The 16,207-nt window shown below is 44.0% G+C and overlaps 1 protein-coding gene across 4 annotated transcripts in view; it reads right to left on the reverse strand.

The window, feature by feature from the left end:
- FMNL3 (formin like 3) overlaps nt 1–16,207 on the reverse strand; it is a 133,538-nt gene that overhangs the window by 46,326 nt on the left and 71,005 nt on the right. For all 4 annotated transcript variants that reach the window (XR_015869804.1, XM_088447206.1, XM_088447130.1 and 1 more), the window contains exons 2-4: nt 11,115–11,198; nt 9,476–9,556; nt 7,198–7,274 (exon numbers count right to left, since the gene is read on the reverse strand). Coding sequence is in view for 3 of the 4 variants with exons in the window: in XM_088447206.1 (XP_088303332.1) it covers nt 7,198–7,274; nt 9,476–9,556; nt 11,115–11,198 (242 nt within the window). In the remaining variant the exon portion in view is untranslated. The remainder of the gene's footprint in view (nt 1–7,197; nt 7,275–9,475; nt 9,557–11,114; nt 11,199–16,207) is intronic.

The raw sequence follows: 16,207 nt of genomic DNA on the forward strand, positions 1-16,207 counted from the left end.
CTCCCGGCCCTCGCCTCTGAATAAAATTGTATATAAAATGATACTTATGTGATAAATGAAATGTGAATTGTTAGCAATGTGATAACATTGCAAAAGTACATCTAAGGCTCACTGTTACTCTGGACCTGGTAAAGCTCTCGGCTCAATCAGACTGGTGTATTGTACATAAATATTTTGTTATCGGTGAGAAACGTCAGCTTTATTAGGATGTAGGCCTTATTTCACACTGCCCTGGAAGCTGGGGTACATACAGGCTCTGGCACAGCTGCACAGGCTGTTACTATTGCTGCGGACTGACTTTTTCCTCTCCCAGGTCAGCAGCCCGCCTATTTCCTGTCTACAGTCCCCTCCACCACCTCCTGCTCATTTCCTGTCTGACTAAATGCTCTATTTCTGGGGATTCTTTCAGCTGACGTATGCAGAGATCTAAGCCCACCTAAATTGTGCCAAAAAGTAGTCTTTTTTTAAGTAGTTTTTGCTTCAGCTAACGGCCAGGTTACATTACTGTAGCTTGAAGTACGGTCACTTTTAATCTGCAAAGGCTGAGGTTAAAACGTGCTTCATAAAACAAGTATTCCAAGCAGCTCTTAAACAACTATTTATTGCCCATTAAGTCTCATTCTTCAATTGCTGTGAATATTGTACAAAAAGAAAAATGGAAAAGCCCCACTAAAAGTAATACAGTAGTAACAGCGAGTAGCCAGGCTTTAGATCACAAATCATACAATGCATGAACAAGTGCAGGCACTGGGAAACAGCAACTGGCACAGAGCCCTTAGGAAGAATAGACAGGAGGACAGGAACAATGCAACTTCCTGCAAATCAGGTTTCCTTCCCAGTCACCACCTATCAGGCCACTCCATAGAAGGTTAGGTCTAGAATTGGATGCTGCAAAGGACCTCTGATGTCACACCCACGTGACCCGTGACCAAAGGGGGAGGGGCAATGATCAGAATGGGCCGGCAAAAGTGGCCCCTCGCGGGCTCGACTCGCTCCAGGATAAGCGGCTCGCCACAAAAATAGATTCCCCCTCTATGCCCACGTGGATGATAACACTGGAGAGATCCGGCATTCTGCAGCGGTCACGTGGTTGCAACGTCAGAGAGGTCCCTTCTCCAACTAGGATCTAGCAGCAACCCTCCATAGAATGTACTGCCCACAAAAACACTTCTGCTCTGCTCCAATCACAGTGCAACAGCATTCCCCAATTACTGTATATGGCCACTAACTCAGCCAATGAGCATATGCTATAACCATGCCTACACTATTTATGTAAAATGTTACTTTGTTTCTGTAAAACATTTAACTTTCTTGCCTTGTTAACCCTGTTTTGTATCCTTAATATGTATAGCGCTATGGAAATTTTTGGCACCTTATAAATAAATGCTAACAATATTCATTATTCAGGTACAGAATAGGGCAGGTTAGCACTAGGGGGTAAATCGTGTCTAGCCGTAATTGCAATCCTGTGCGAGTTTCTTCCGATTTTGCAACACAGAAATTGACTAAAGGCAAACACGAGTGCAACCATCCCGGACAGAAATAGATGGCCATACACACCGATAGCAGTTAATAGACCATCGAACCAACACACAAGTACTTTCCATATACAGGAATACAACTGATTTACTAAGAATCATGTTTAAAAACAAGATAGAACACGGAGCAAAATAGAAGAAATTAATAGAAGTGCCTGTGAGCTGCGTATTCTGCCGAAGCACTGCACAGTACCAGCACCAGAAAGTACCAGCACCAGACCTCTGAGCCTATAATCAGCAGCAGAACTCTGAGGATTCTTTCAGTTGACGTATGCCCACCTAAATTGTGCCAAAGCCGGAGCAAAATCGAGGGAAAACCGACGTGGAATTCCCCCAATTTTCCTAAAACCAGCACCGGGCTGAACCAGCTGGGGTGATAATTACATAGTAGAGGGATACAGTGTGGGGTCCCCCTGTCAAAGCATTATCCAGACGCAAACTGGTCAGCTCAGGGCTGCAATCCTCAAAGTGGGGACCCAAAAATTAATATGGGGTCCGCCTCTTCCAAGGATCAACCACTCCACTTTAGCCATGTACCTGCATTGTAGGCATTATTGGTAGTACCAGAACAAGCTCAGAGGTCTGGTTATGTTTTTTTGGGGGGATGGGAGGGGGGGGTAACCCATGCCATTTTTCTTCCCCTGATTTTTAAATGCATCTTTAACCTGTAACACCCAAAAGCACTGCACAGATCACACGGATTGGTGCCTTGCTCAGTGTAGTCTACTTAGAAGGGGCAAATGCGACTGAACTCGCACATGATACAGCGCGATCAGTATCACCATCAGTTCAAAATAGACAGGCAAAATCTGTGTGTTTGAGCATGTAAAACACACGCAAGTGAACAGGGCCGGTTCTAGACCTTATGGAGCGCAGGGCGAAAGTTCCCAGTTGCGCCCCCATCCCCCCCCCCAAAAAAAGACCCCAAACCTTTTTTTAGATGGCGTTCCTCTGTGCGTGCGCTTCCGGAACGCCCCCAATTCATCACACTGTGGGGCATGCCCAGCACTTACTAGGAGCTGGGCTTCCCCCAAGCTCTCACCTCGTGGCGAATAATTACCATGTACAGTAATGCGCCTTACACAGTATGTCTTACACAGTAATGCCCTTTATAACACATTATGCCACACGCAGTAATGCACTGTATAACTCATTATGCCACACGCAGTAATGCCCTTTATAACACATTATGCCACATGCAGTATTGCCCTTTATAACACATTATGCCACACGCAGTAATGCCCTTTATAACACATTACGCCACACACAGTAATGGCCTTTATAACACTTTATGCAACATGCAGTAACGCCCTTTATAGCACATTATGCCACACGCAGTAATGCCCTGTATAATACATTATGCCATACGCAGTAATGCCCTGTATAATACATTGTGCAACACACAGTTTTCCCTTTATAATACATTATCCCCAATTGAAGTTATGCTACACAGTAGTCCCTTATTCTTGTTATGACACACAGTGGTGTCCCTTTTACACAATGCCCAAATTAGTGCCCCTTAAACACAAGGCCCACAGTAGTAGTGCCCCTAATATAATGCCCACAGTAGTAGTACCCCTTATACAATGTCCACAGCAGTGGTGCCCCTTACACAATGGCCGCCCAAGTGGTGCCCCCCATGCAGTGCCCTCATTATTAGTGCCAGCAGTGGTAATGCCCACAGTGTTAATGCCCCCAGTAGTAGTGCCCCCATTGGTAATGTCCCCTATAGTAGTGCCCCCATTGGTAATGCCCCCAATAGTAATGCCCCCTATTAGTAGTTCCCACAGTAGTAATGCCTCTATAACAGTGCCCAGTTGTAATGCCCACATTAGTAGTGCCCAAAGTAGTAATGCCCCCTATAGTAGTGCCCACAGTTGTAGTGCCCCCTATAGTAGTGCCTCCAGTAGTAATGCCCACTATAGTAATGCCTCCAGTAGTAATGCCCCCATTAGTAGTGTCCACTGTAGTAGTGCCTCCAGTAGTAATGCCACCTATATTAATGCCCCCATTAGAAGTGTCCATTGTAGTAATACCCCCTATTGTAGTGCCTCAAGTAGTAATGCCCCCTATATTAATGCCCCCATTAGTAGTGTCCACTGTTTTAATGCCCCCAGTAGTAATGTCCCCTATAGAAATGCCCCCTATAGCCATGCCCCCAGTGCTGGTGCTTCTGAAAAAAAAATACATTTAAAAAACAAACAACACTTACCTGAAGCCCCACTCCTGTGTCCGCTGCTGTCTGGTCCGACCGCGGCTCCACCACGGATCTATGGGAGGTACGTCATGACGTCCCTCCCATAGTGCTCTCTGCGGGAGCCGGAGCTCAGGTGTGAGCTCCGGCTTTCGACTGCCGCTGCAGGGAGGGAGCCAGGTGCCCGCTGATAACAAATATCAGTGGGCGCCCGGCAAATGAAGCCTCCCTGCGGTGGCTAGCGGGGGGAAGACCGTCGCTTTTTTTCTTTTTTGCAAGGATTTTTTTTTTTTCTCCTCAGTGACTCAGTGGCGCCCTCTAGGGGCCGGAGCTCCGGGCGATGGCCCTGTTAGCCCGCCCCTAGAACCGCCACTGCAAGTGAATTATGACCAGCTTGTATTTTTTTTATCACAACCAAACACGACTCTTAAGCCGGGTACAGACTAAACGACATTTCAAAACAAATTTGCCTGTAACGACCATTCGTTAAATCTTCAAGTCGTCCAGTGTGTACGCACTATGTCACTGACGATGCGCGCTCCCGCTTGTCGTCAGTGACCTCATCCGTTGGACCTACATGTTGACGGTAGGGATGTGCAGGCTCGGATAGGTTCGAGTTTGCACGTGGAGTTCGGATTTTTCCCTCCAAAAAAACGGAACTCAGAACGAGGCAAAACGTCATCTTACATGGACGAACATCATCATTCCTGGACAAAAGACCAGGAATGATGATGTTCGTCCATGTAAGATGACGTTTTGCCTCGTTCTGAGTTCCGTTTTTTTGGAGGGAAAAATCCGAACTCCACGTGCAAACTCGAACCTATCCGAGCCTGCACATCCCTAGTTGACGGGTGATATCGTCAGCGGAGGCCATGCTGCTGAATGCAGCTTGGCCCCAGCCGTCTTTCCATTGTTGCTGGCATCAGCAAGTGTGTATGAACTTGCCGATGCCAGCACCCTGCCGGGTCTCTTCGCTAGCAAGGTCGGCACACACTAGACCTCGTCTAGTGTGAACCCTAGTGACGTGTGGCGAGGTCAATGGCTGTGGAGGCACACATGGAGATGGGTGAGTGTTGGGAGCCTGTCTCACCCCCTACTTAGTAACTCCCCTCACTACACTAAGCTTCAGTGTCCATTGATTCTCCTACCTGCATTACTGGGTCTTCTCCTGCTGCTGAGCTCCGATCTCTAAATACTGCAGTGCACTTCCTGGTCACAAGACACATCCAAGGTGTCCACCAGTGCTCAAGGTACACCCCCATACTCAGAGGCATGTCTCTATTAGCTCTCTTTCTGTGCAGCTTACTGCCCATGGTGTGGCCCAGTCCCCAGCTCTGCAAGCAGTGTCTGACTTACATACCTTTGCAGCTTTATACAGGACAACACGCTGGGATATCCCATAGACGCGGCGGCCTCAAACATACATCAAACGGGTGAGCTCACTCCCATCCTATACAGATACTTTATTTTCTTTTTTCAATCTATGCCGGCATAAAGCAAGAATCCTCCAACTGCCATTTGGTACTATCATACTGCCATTAAGGACAGTTGCTCTGAATTATCTACCAAACTAGATAATATTTATCCAATCAGTTCTGTCTATGGGCCTGATTCAGAGCCGAACGCTCTGACCAGAGCGCTCACTCTGAATCAGTGCCCTCCTCCATGAAAATGGAGCGGCCTCCTGGCCGCTCGCATAGCTGTGGGTGACCACCCACAGCATATGCGAGCGTCCATGATGATGGTTGCGATGGTCTTGACCATCGGGCTTGCGACGGAGTCCCTGCGGTAGGGTCTCGCTGCCGCAAGCCCTGGAGTGATTTTGGCTCTATCAGAGCCAAAATCACTCCCACTGACATCACTAGTGATGTCAGTGGGGCCGGCTTCAGACGGTAGGCGTTCCCATGGGAACGCCTCCGTCTGGCAGGCACGCCCACCAAAGGGGGAGTGCTGTCAATCAACATCGACAGCACACCCCCTTTGGTGCGAGACCTGGAGCGATGGAGAGCCCATCGTGCGCATGCGCAGTGGGGGAACATCGACCCGCTTGCGAGCGTCCTGCGCTCGCGAGCGGGTCTGAATGACCCCCTATATTCAGTTCAAATCAACTGATTTTACATTCAATTTCTACTTTTTATTCACCACAACGAATACTTTATTTTTAATAATTACATTTTTTTTCCATATTTCATTGTATTATATTGGACTGTATATTATTTGTGTGTAAAATTACTTTTGCATTTATTAAAGAGATTTTCATTGCCCATATTATTTTATACATACTGTGATTTATATCATAAATTACATTTTCTAGTAGTTATTGACAAGCGCAGCCGATCATTCTTTTTTGTATACATTTGTTGAAGTATTTGCACAGCCTTCATATTTTGGCAGCAGCTTTTCTTTAACATCAAGTCCTTAGGGGAGCGCTAATACTCATCAGTCTCTCCTTTTTCCAAGGAGTGTCTGATATACAGAAGTGAGGCTGAGCTGTTGCTGCCTCAACTCTCGTCTCCCTGCAGTCCCAGGGAGCTCCACAAAGCTGGTGAGTGTTAACTATAAAAATTATTACAATAAACAAAGAAGATGTTTATAAGTTATAAATATCTTATTTGTATTATTCTAATCGTTTATATATCAAATCTCAGGAGTATGACAGGGGAGGCTTTGCCTCTCCTGCCTACACGTCCCTGGTGTACCCGGCATTAGTAAATTTACCCCATGGCCATTATGTACTTATCCAGTCATTAAGCTAGTCTGTAGAGACATCTCCCGAGAACAAAACTGCTTGATGTGTGCTAGGTGGACTAGCTAGTCACAATGGTGCAATACAAGTGTGCGTCACTAATGAGTGTCAAAATTTTTATATTTCCATTCTCCTGTAATCTCAGCAGCACCAGCTGTTTGATAAAAGGGATTCTAACCTTATATTTTTTAATTTACCATTGGCATTTATCTAAATGTAAACATTAAGTGATGATTGTATAAAAATAATATTATTATACAACTTTATCTAGTTTCTATGATGGTGCTGTCACCTTTAGCCCATAATCACTATTTTCTATGGTGCCAATTATATTGAAGTGTGATACTAGACTAGTTTGGGGATGCGGCAAGGGGTATGAGTGGCATCATTGGCTGTAGTGTATGACTCCACTGGAGAGTGACCGAAAATATAAGCAGACAACAGGCAGAAACTGGCACCTGACGGCCTACATTGTGGCAAAACAAACTTCCAGCATATACACCCCCCTGTACTAGGCACAATTAGACACAGAAAAATTGTGTGGTTAGTGTCCCTTTAAACCACAGTGAGACATGATTGTTGAGAACGCTGCACAATGACATGTTGAGAGAACATGCATTTCATCTACATCCAGTTACTGGGTGATAAACAGGAAGAAAAAAAAACTTTTCAGGCCAAGTTCTCACAACTAATTAAAGGGAGCTGGCCTGGGTACTTACCCTATGTGATTTGTCCGTAGCGATATTTCCAGTTCACGCAGTACTTTTGTAGACTCTTGGACTCGTCTTCTGAATTTCTAAAATGTATTATACAAAAATATCCTTTTAAAAACTGGTTTTAGTAGGTTGGGAGAGAGGACCCACTGCAGTTCTAATTGAGTGTTTGGGAATAACAATTTTGTGTAATTCTTGGTTCCATATTTATCTATCTAAATAGCTAAAGTTAGAGGACTTTTACAATCTTGCACAAAATGACTGTTTAATTCTCCTCTAACTTACCTAATAAAGCTGCACAGATTTTATTCCCTAGACATAGCAGCAATAACAACTGTTTAGGTGGGTAGTTTACATTACAACATGCTGTACCTGTATGCCAGTGTTCTATGTACCAGGTCATTCACAAACTACTACTGGTTCTCACAAGCTGCTGGTTCAACAATATTCCTTCTGTCAGAATGTGCTCTTTATGTCAACATTCAGAATGTCAACACCAGAATACTGACATAGGGGTATATTTACTAAAGTGCAGGTTTTTAGAAGTGTAGATGTTGCCCATAGCAACCAATCAGATTCTACATAACATTTATCTATCACCTTCTAGAAGATAATGGCTAGAATCGGATGGTTGCTATGGGCAACATCTCCACTTCGAAAAACCCACACTTTAGTAAATATACCCCATAGTCTGAATGTCGACATGGTGAAAATGTCTTCAGTGAATTTCGATGTTCCCAATGTCAACATGGACATAATGTGGACATGGTTAGTATGTTGACATTGTGAATGTTGACAGTCACAATGTTGACAGCACAGGTTTAGGGGTGTCTAGTTTTAGGGTTTAGTTGCGGTTAGGATTCTAACACTAGAAAATCTCTGTGTGGACATGCACAATGTTGAAATTATAACCACGTCGACATTCTGAATGTTGATATTCAGACCATGTCGACATTGTGGTGTCGACACAACATACCATACCCCTTCCATCATCACTTTATAAAATCATTAGAGCTTCATAGAAATGTCATTGCAAACCTAAGATTACCGCTGTTTGTCACAGCATCGTTCTCGCCATATAGATGGCGAGAGCGATGCGGTCCCTATGGATGGCAATGGGGACACGGCACTGCCCTTCCAGCTTCAGTGAAGCCTTGCATATGGACTCCGGCATATGCGCATTACACAGGAGCCCGTCACTGGCAGCATTAGGCTGCCAGCAGCCGAGTGGAGGACCTCACCAAAGAGGAGGACTTCGCTGGACCTTGCCAGAGGGGGTAAGTATTGATAAATACTAGTGGCATTTTCATTTGTATCACAGTGATACCAAACGAAAAATGACACTGGTATTTGTGTATAAATGGGGCCCTAAGGGCCTCATTTATCAACAAGTTTTATCATTCACAATGAGTGATAAAACTCGGTGCATGATAAATGGTGCTCCAGCCAATCAGCTCCCAACTGTCATCTATTTGAAAAATGACAGTTGGGAGCTGATATTATTCAAACAGATGACAGTTGGAAGCTGATTGGCTGGAGCACCATTTACCATACACAACGAGTTTTATCACTTGTTGTGAATGATAAAACTTGTTAATAAATGAGGCTTTTATGTAACAAACACTGAACACACATACATACCTACATACAAGCTGCTAGATACAAAAGGGCTATGGTTAACATTCAAAGTACTGTATTATACATAATAGCAGGAACTTCAGAGGAAGGCATTTTCCTCTACACACACCCTACCACGATAACATACTGTCTGACAGGAAATCATAGCTCACAGTGGGGAAGAGAACACCACAACAGGTATCCTAATTATGGTCATGGTATGGGGACAATAATGGACAGCTAGGTACGGCTACTCACACATATGTGGATTACCAAATTGGGCAAGATAAAGTCACCTGGCACTTGGACTAAAACAATAGTCAGATCAAATACAGGGTTAATGGTGCCTCCTTGTGGGGACAGATGGCAGTACATACAGGCTAGCAGCCTTCATTTTCTAACCAAATCAATATGGCCGATACAGATTAGTTGTACTTTTTTGTTTTATCCAGAGGTCATTTTCCATTAGCGAAGCCTTCATTCTCAAAGATCTGTAACTACTCCACCTAGTGGTGGATACAAACAGTGACAGAGGTAGATGAAACTTCGCAAAAGGTTTTGTAAACCAGTGAATCACATGAAAGCAAAAAAAAAAAAAAAAAAGGGTAAAACAGAATAATAATATTTCAACAATCACGAATTAGTATTACATGAAGAAATTTCTCACCTTTCGTGTAACACCCGGGTCTAAGAAGGATTGAAGTTTCTGGATGTAGGTATGTGGTGGATTTTTCACTTGAAACCGTTCCTAATTGTAATTAAAACATAAAATGATTACAATGGAAAAGGAAATGCTACAAAAGTGAAGAAGCGCACTGCTAAGAAATGTAGTGTGTATATGACATATGTATATGTACCAAGTGTAAATTATCTTAGAGGTCCCACAATAGTTTAGGAACCATATAAAAGACACCCAGTCACAGGTCATAAAATCCAAAGGTGACTTTTACATTCCCTATTCTTTACAACAGACAGATAAATTAATGTTTGCAATAGTGAGGACAATACTAAATACCAATTATAGATTTATCTGCAAAAGTTTTATATTAAAACCCCTATGTATTATAATGGAAATAATGTATTGCCTATTATAAAAATATTCTAGGTCACAAGGTGCCGGCAGAGTGCTGTTATAGGGTACTGAACTTAGAGGACACCTCAAATAATTACAATTATATTACAGTAGCGCCTATTATTCCTGATAACACCCAAGTTCTCATTTGAAACAAAGTTCTCATACCCACTGGTGTTTTTAACAGTAGTAGCAGCATGTAAATGGTAGGTGAATAGAGCCCCATAACCACAAGTAGTTACAGCAGGGAGCATCAGGGCTGTCAAGAGGAGACTGCAGCAGCAGCAGTCTCCGCTCTCTCACTGCCCGATGTGCCGCTGCACTGCTATACAGGTGCAGCCAGTGTAGTGCGCAGAGCAGTGGGGGCGATTTAGAAGTAGTAACCAAGGCAGGAAATCAGTTTCCTCTATTAATACACTTAAAAAGAGAACATAATGTATTTGCACCAGTTAAGTGGTGTAAAATACGTAAATTCACTCTGTGCATGCCCTGGACATAGGCCTCACGCAAACATGCCCATACTGATTTGTGTAAATCTGACACAGGTACCCGCTTGCGTCAGGTAGGATGGGGAGGGAAGGGGCAGAGTACAGTAAGGGTAAGTTTGTGTATTGGCTAACAGATGCAGAATGGCTCAGGGATGCATTAAGGTCTGTCCAAAACTAAAGGTCTGGTGCAAATACAGGATGATGATGGTTGCCATGACCAATCACAAACCGCAATCTCTTGATTAAAGTTCACCCTAAACAAAACTCTAGCTCAGTTAAGGAGAAGGTTAGTAATAGTTTTTTGGGTAGATGATAACGTTACTTTATAGTGTTATCTTAGTTTGTATGACTAGGTTGATGTATGGGAAAAATGACTTAATGTTGCTGCCAACACAGTGGGGGAGTATTTATGACAACAGGTGGTATGGACCACAGTACCCAATCAAATTAAAAATTAAGTATAGTGTCAAAATAATGTCCTTTGTGATGGAAACGGCAGGAGTTTCAGCTGCAGCCAGTTTGTGATCAAACATCATGCTGTTTCTGATAAGCGAGGTGCTTGTGCCGATTGCCAAACCATTTGCTACAATACAATACTGTATATTACCATATTCTGATTCCTATAGTCAGTGCATTAGGAAGAGCCCAAAGTTTTGGGGCTGCATCTCAGAGTCTCCTTTACATATCATCATTTCTAGGCTTCGTGTTTAACCTTAAAAATAAACAGAATTAGACCTCAGCCATACCTGATCACAGATGAGATCCCATTTTTTCTCGTTGTCGTACTGGCGCAGGAGTCGTGCCTTGTCTGGGGGGAGGTTCATGGAACTCTGGAAGAAGAATAAATGGGACTTAATGTTACAATAAATAATACAACAAGCTACACTGACTATTTCAGCGCAGAAAATAATAGACATGTCCTTATTGCAAAACACAATAAATTCTAAGTCTAATAATATCTGTACGTTATTGCTCAATGATTATCCAATTATTTTCTATCGATGGTCTAGATTACATGGCCACATATGAGTGTATAAGTAAAGCAGTAACCAGAAATGTGGAACAAACTAAACTATAGTAGTGCTTAGAGGAACTTTTTCCTGTCCACCACTCACACAGGCCATATTGTCATCAGTTTGCCTGGTAATGGCCTTTTCCATTCTGTCTTGTGCTCTGTGTGCCAATTAGTCTGTCCTGTGGGCTTTTGTGGAACATTTACCACAAGATGATTCCTGATATGTGATATGCTAGCTGTCATGGAATAATCTGTATTACAGTCATCTCTCCTACAGGAGTTCAAAAAATAATGACTCCTTTCATAAAGTGTGTTGTTTTGTTATTAATGCTTTGCGCTACCACTGGGAAAGACATTATATTACTTGTTTTAATTGCAGATCCTCCTGGATTTCTTTCTATTGTACATACATTTGTTGCTGCTTTAGAATCCCTGGCTTATAGCAACATTACTTATATGTAGTTCTGTGATAAAGGAGCATGTGATAATCACAAGAAGTTCACACAAAACTATGAATGTATTGTATGTATGCTGCAAATCCCAGGACACACGGACTCGCTGGATTAGAAATCTGCTTCCTGGCAAGCAAAATGGAACACCCAGCTCATCCCCAACTCACACGCCCCAAGCTCTGCTCAACATTTGGAAAGCAGCGGTTTTGTTTGTGCCTCGCCTCAGTTAAGAGACATTATTAGTGTTGTAGAGGGGGTTGCCTGACTGGAGCTGCTGCTAGTTATCAGGTTAATCAGCCCAGCCTCTGAATGGGACAAGAGAGGTTCCCACACTGAAATGTCCCACAGTGTGAATAGGGATGCTGCTGCTGGACATCTTATCAGCAAAACGTACTACACAGCAATTTCAGTCTAGATCAGGGCTGTCCAACTGGCCCTCTAAGGATTTTTGTGGCCTTCTATAACCCTGACAATTCCCAGAAACTACTATATGATGTTTCTAATAGTAATGGTTAATAGCCTTTAAGTACAGAGTGGTAAAATATCTGCAGTTCTTTTCATGTAAGTATCTGGACACACAGATCTAGATCAATCAGCGACACAGGCAACACTTATTAACCCCTTCTAGTCACTAACTAAAGATTGCCAACCCTGACAACTCAATTTAGCCACAAATCAAATGGGTGCTATCTGGGTGCTCAGGTCAATCGTCCATATCACCTCTGACTCCACTGCAAACTGTTTGTATGGTTGAAAGATGAGCATATGCAGGCCAAAGGCAGTCATCTTCCCCCAATGCTCAATTATAAACCTCTCAATTTCAAGAAGATCATAGGAGCGCGGCTATGTTCTGTTCATACACAGGGGAGATGTACTAAGACTTGGATAGTGATAAAGTGGAGATAGATATAATACCAACCAATCAGCTCCTGTCATTTTACAGGCTGTGGGGGTCTATGTACTAAGCCTTTGAGAGAGATAAAGTGGACGGAGAGAAAGTAACAACCAATCAGCTCCTGTTACTTTACAGGCTGTTTGAAAATAACAGTCAGGAGCTCATGGGTAGGTACTTTATCTCTGTCCACTTTATATCTCTCCTGGGCTTAATACATAGACCCCTGTGTTTACAAAATGGCAGTTAGGAGCGGATTGGTTAGTATCTAATAGCAAAGCTTAGTACATCTACCCCACACGCTGCAATACTGTGCCAATTGTCTGATAGCTGCGATACTGCAGCAAGTATCCTTGCTCTTTCTACACATATAAACAGGAGATGAACCAAATTCAGACTCCAGTGCTAGATCTCTGCAAATGGACATAGGGCCTGTTTTAGCATGGATCGCTATTGCAATCGCGGCTGCGTAATCACACGCAGTTCTGATGTGAAAATATGCTAATGTTTGCAACCGCTCAGCCAGCATAGAGACGCCCACTACCGCTTTCTCACATCCATAATGAACGTCGCAGTCCTTCTTATACATCGGGAACATCGAGTAACAGCGCCCCCTCACGCACAATTACAACAGACCTGACCTACCGCAGAAATTGCTAACCCCGTCGCACGCAGTGAGTACTCAAGCTGTGTATGCCGTTGCAGTGGCTAATTTATGCACGCCCATGCAACAGCATTCAAACATAACCATCACCCAATGCTGACGTTCCGTCATTCACGTCTTTCCATGAATGCGCGTGAGCGCAGTGCAATCAAAATGCTGTCGTTGCACACGAGCACCGAGTTGCATAAACATGCGCAGTACGCACCATCGGTCGATCTGCGTATGTGGTTGCAATTGTGATCCGTAATGAATCAGGCCCATAATCCAATTGGTTTTGTGAGAGCAGACTGTTTAGGCTAGAGTTCAGATTTTCTTACACAGTTTAAGGACATACATATAAATGAGAACTGCTGATGCAGATATGTAGAACAGATACATAATAATAAAAGAAATAGAAAAATCACAGTGTCATATTTAAGGGGATATCTGTGTACACCACCGAAAACAGCCAACCCAATAACGTAGGAATAATGAATTTCCCAAGCACACCTTATTCCTACCCAACGCCGGTGTGCTGTTACCCAGGAGCATCATTATGTGCATGCTGCTGCACCGCTGAGGTTACGCCACATTCTGCTCAGTAGAGATCAGTATTTATGAGACTAGGGGGGTCCAAGTCGCATCAGAGCCACATTTGGCAGGTCGCAAGCCAGCTCCGCTGGCCCCCTCATTATTACACATCTCAATATCTGGAGACCAGCGAGAGTCTATGCCGGAGGTATCAGGGCATAGAATCTCATAGGAGCGTCATCTGGCAGGCCGCAAGCCAGCTCAGTTTGTCCCTTTAATACACCACAGTGGTTGGATACCGGCGGTGAGTGACTGCATTGGAGCACAAGGCCGGTCGCAAGCCGGCTCTATCAATCAATTTACTTACATATTTATTAGCAAAGACTGCTTTCTGGCTGTTTTCTTACATTGCTCTGGACTGAGCTATACCAGTATGTGTAGCATATCATGTATGAACTTGCTCTGCTCATGCGCAGAAAATGGATGTACACATATGTAGACTTCAGTGATTCTGGCGTGTACATGTGCTTGGAGAGGAGGGACAAGGGATGTAAAGAGCTATGCCCAGGACATTGCTGACAGGTTCATGCCGTTGCTGACAGGTGTTTGCTTCATTGGTCAGGCATGTACTGTATAAAGTTTTCTTGCACGTGCAGAAGCAGTGTCACTTTGTTTGTGCTGCTGGGTACGAAGGTCACGGGCGCCCATTACTTATCTATCGCATGTTGCGACCAAATGCACAGAGATTAGACGCGTAAAGCGGCTCAACCCGTGCAAACTACTGGGTGCGCTGCCAAAATGGCAGTTTGGGCTCCCGACAGCCCGACTTTGGCCAGATTACTGCTCGCCGCCTCAAGAGGGTGCGAGCAAAAATAAGGGGCTCCCGCTGCCCTCGAGCCCAGCAGCACAAACATTTTTAGATAGGCGCTGCTGCTGCTGGAATCCCCCAATGTGGTTTAACAAAACTTCTTGTTTTCGCCCATACATGCATACACAAGATTCTAGAGCTAGTTAGGCTGTTTTAGGCTTTTTAAATGTATATTGATGTCTAATATCAAATGTATAGTTTGCAATTCAAAACAAATGGTTAAAAACATGGGTGCAAATGTATGCCAGGTGTAAACTGGGTGCATATTCTGCCGCTGAAGTTGAGGTGAGTACAGCTAAGCATATGGTCGGTGATATGCTATTTGTGTATGTGTGTTACTTATTAGGCCCACATCATTTAACAATTCCTACTGTTATTTTCAACCATTAATCATCAGGCCAGACAGACAATCGGAGGTCTGGAAACCAATATGATAACATTGGCTAAATAACACACTGTGCAGTGTGTAGCAGCGAGGGAGAATCGGAGGGTGGGAGTAAGAGGTAACGGTTATCAGAGAGGAGAGGGTTAGATCAGAGGAAGACCAAGTGCTTTTCTGTAGATAAACGGTTTACAGGCATGAAATATGATATTTTCATCATTTTCCACTCTCCTGAATGTGATGACAGAAACAAAGCTACAGTACTCACACCATTTAAAATAGAGGACAGTCATCTGATAGGGCACAGTAGTAACAGATTGTATAGAATTTCCAGTAAAATAGTCTGCTCGTGCACTGGGCATCTATCTATACATATAATCCATTGTCTGACTGTTTGAACGTGTATACAGGGGTTGATAAAGCCCTGGTCGCAGTCCCGATACGGTAACTATCGCCTGACGTTTTCAGGGCTGCGCATCCGACAGAGCAGCGGTGTGCATGTTCCGCGATGCTGCTGGTTCTGGTCACAATGTGGGGAAGCTACAGCCTGATTGACAGGTGGTGGCCGTTTGGCGATGGGTTTCAGAAAAAGGATGCGTGCTGCAGCAAGGGACTGCGTCACTGGCCTCGGCAGCTGAACATTCGGAGCAACTTTAGTTGCGCAGATGTACAAAGGTTCGGCTGATGGTAGAGTTGGTGAGCTGATGCTGTGTCTTTGGATGCAGGCTAGCGGATGTGAGTAGCTGGCAGTGGGTGTCTTTTTACAATAGATGTCTCCTGCCGTATTAACGTAACTTTGCAGATCCACTGCCGCCGTAGACGCAGCACCAATCACTCCTGTGTCCATCTCTGAATCAGGCCCACAAGTATGGTGGAAAATTAGTGTACTTGTTAAATATATGGGCACCACTTTCTTCATCCATTCGACCAATCCAAAGAGTATTTGGTGTAATTTGCGCACAAGCGGGCAGCTCAGGATAACTGAAAAGACAGGCTGGAGTAGTAACCCACACTACATGGGATGCCTTCAGTAATGTTTCATTTCCTGGCCCCCTG

This window comes from Taudactylus pleione, unplaced genomic scaffold (genome assembly GCF_031769625.1).
Source record: "Taudactylus pleione unplaced genomic scaffold, aTauple2 ptg000005l, whole genome shotgun sequence".
NCBI lineage: Eukaryota > Metazoa > Chordata > Amphibia > Anura > Myobatrachidae > Taudactylus > Taudactylus pleione.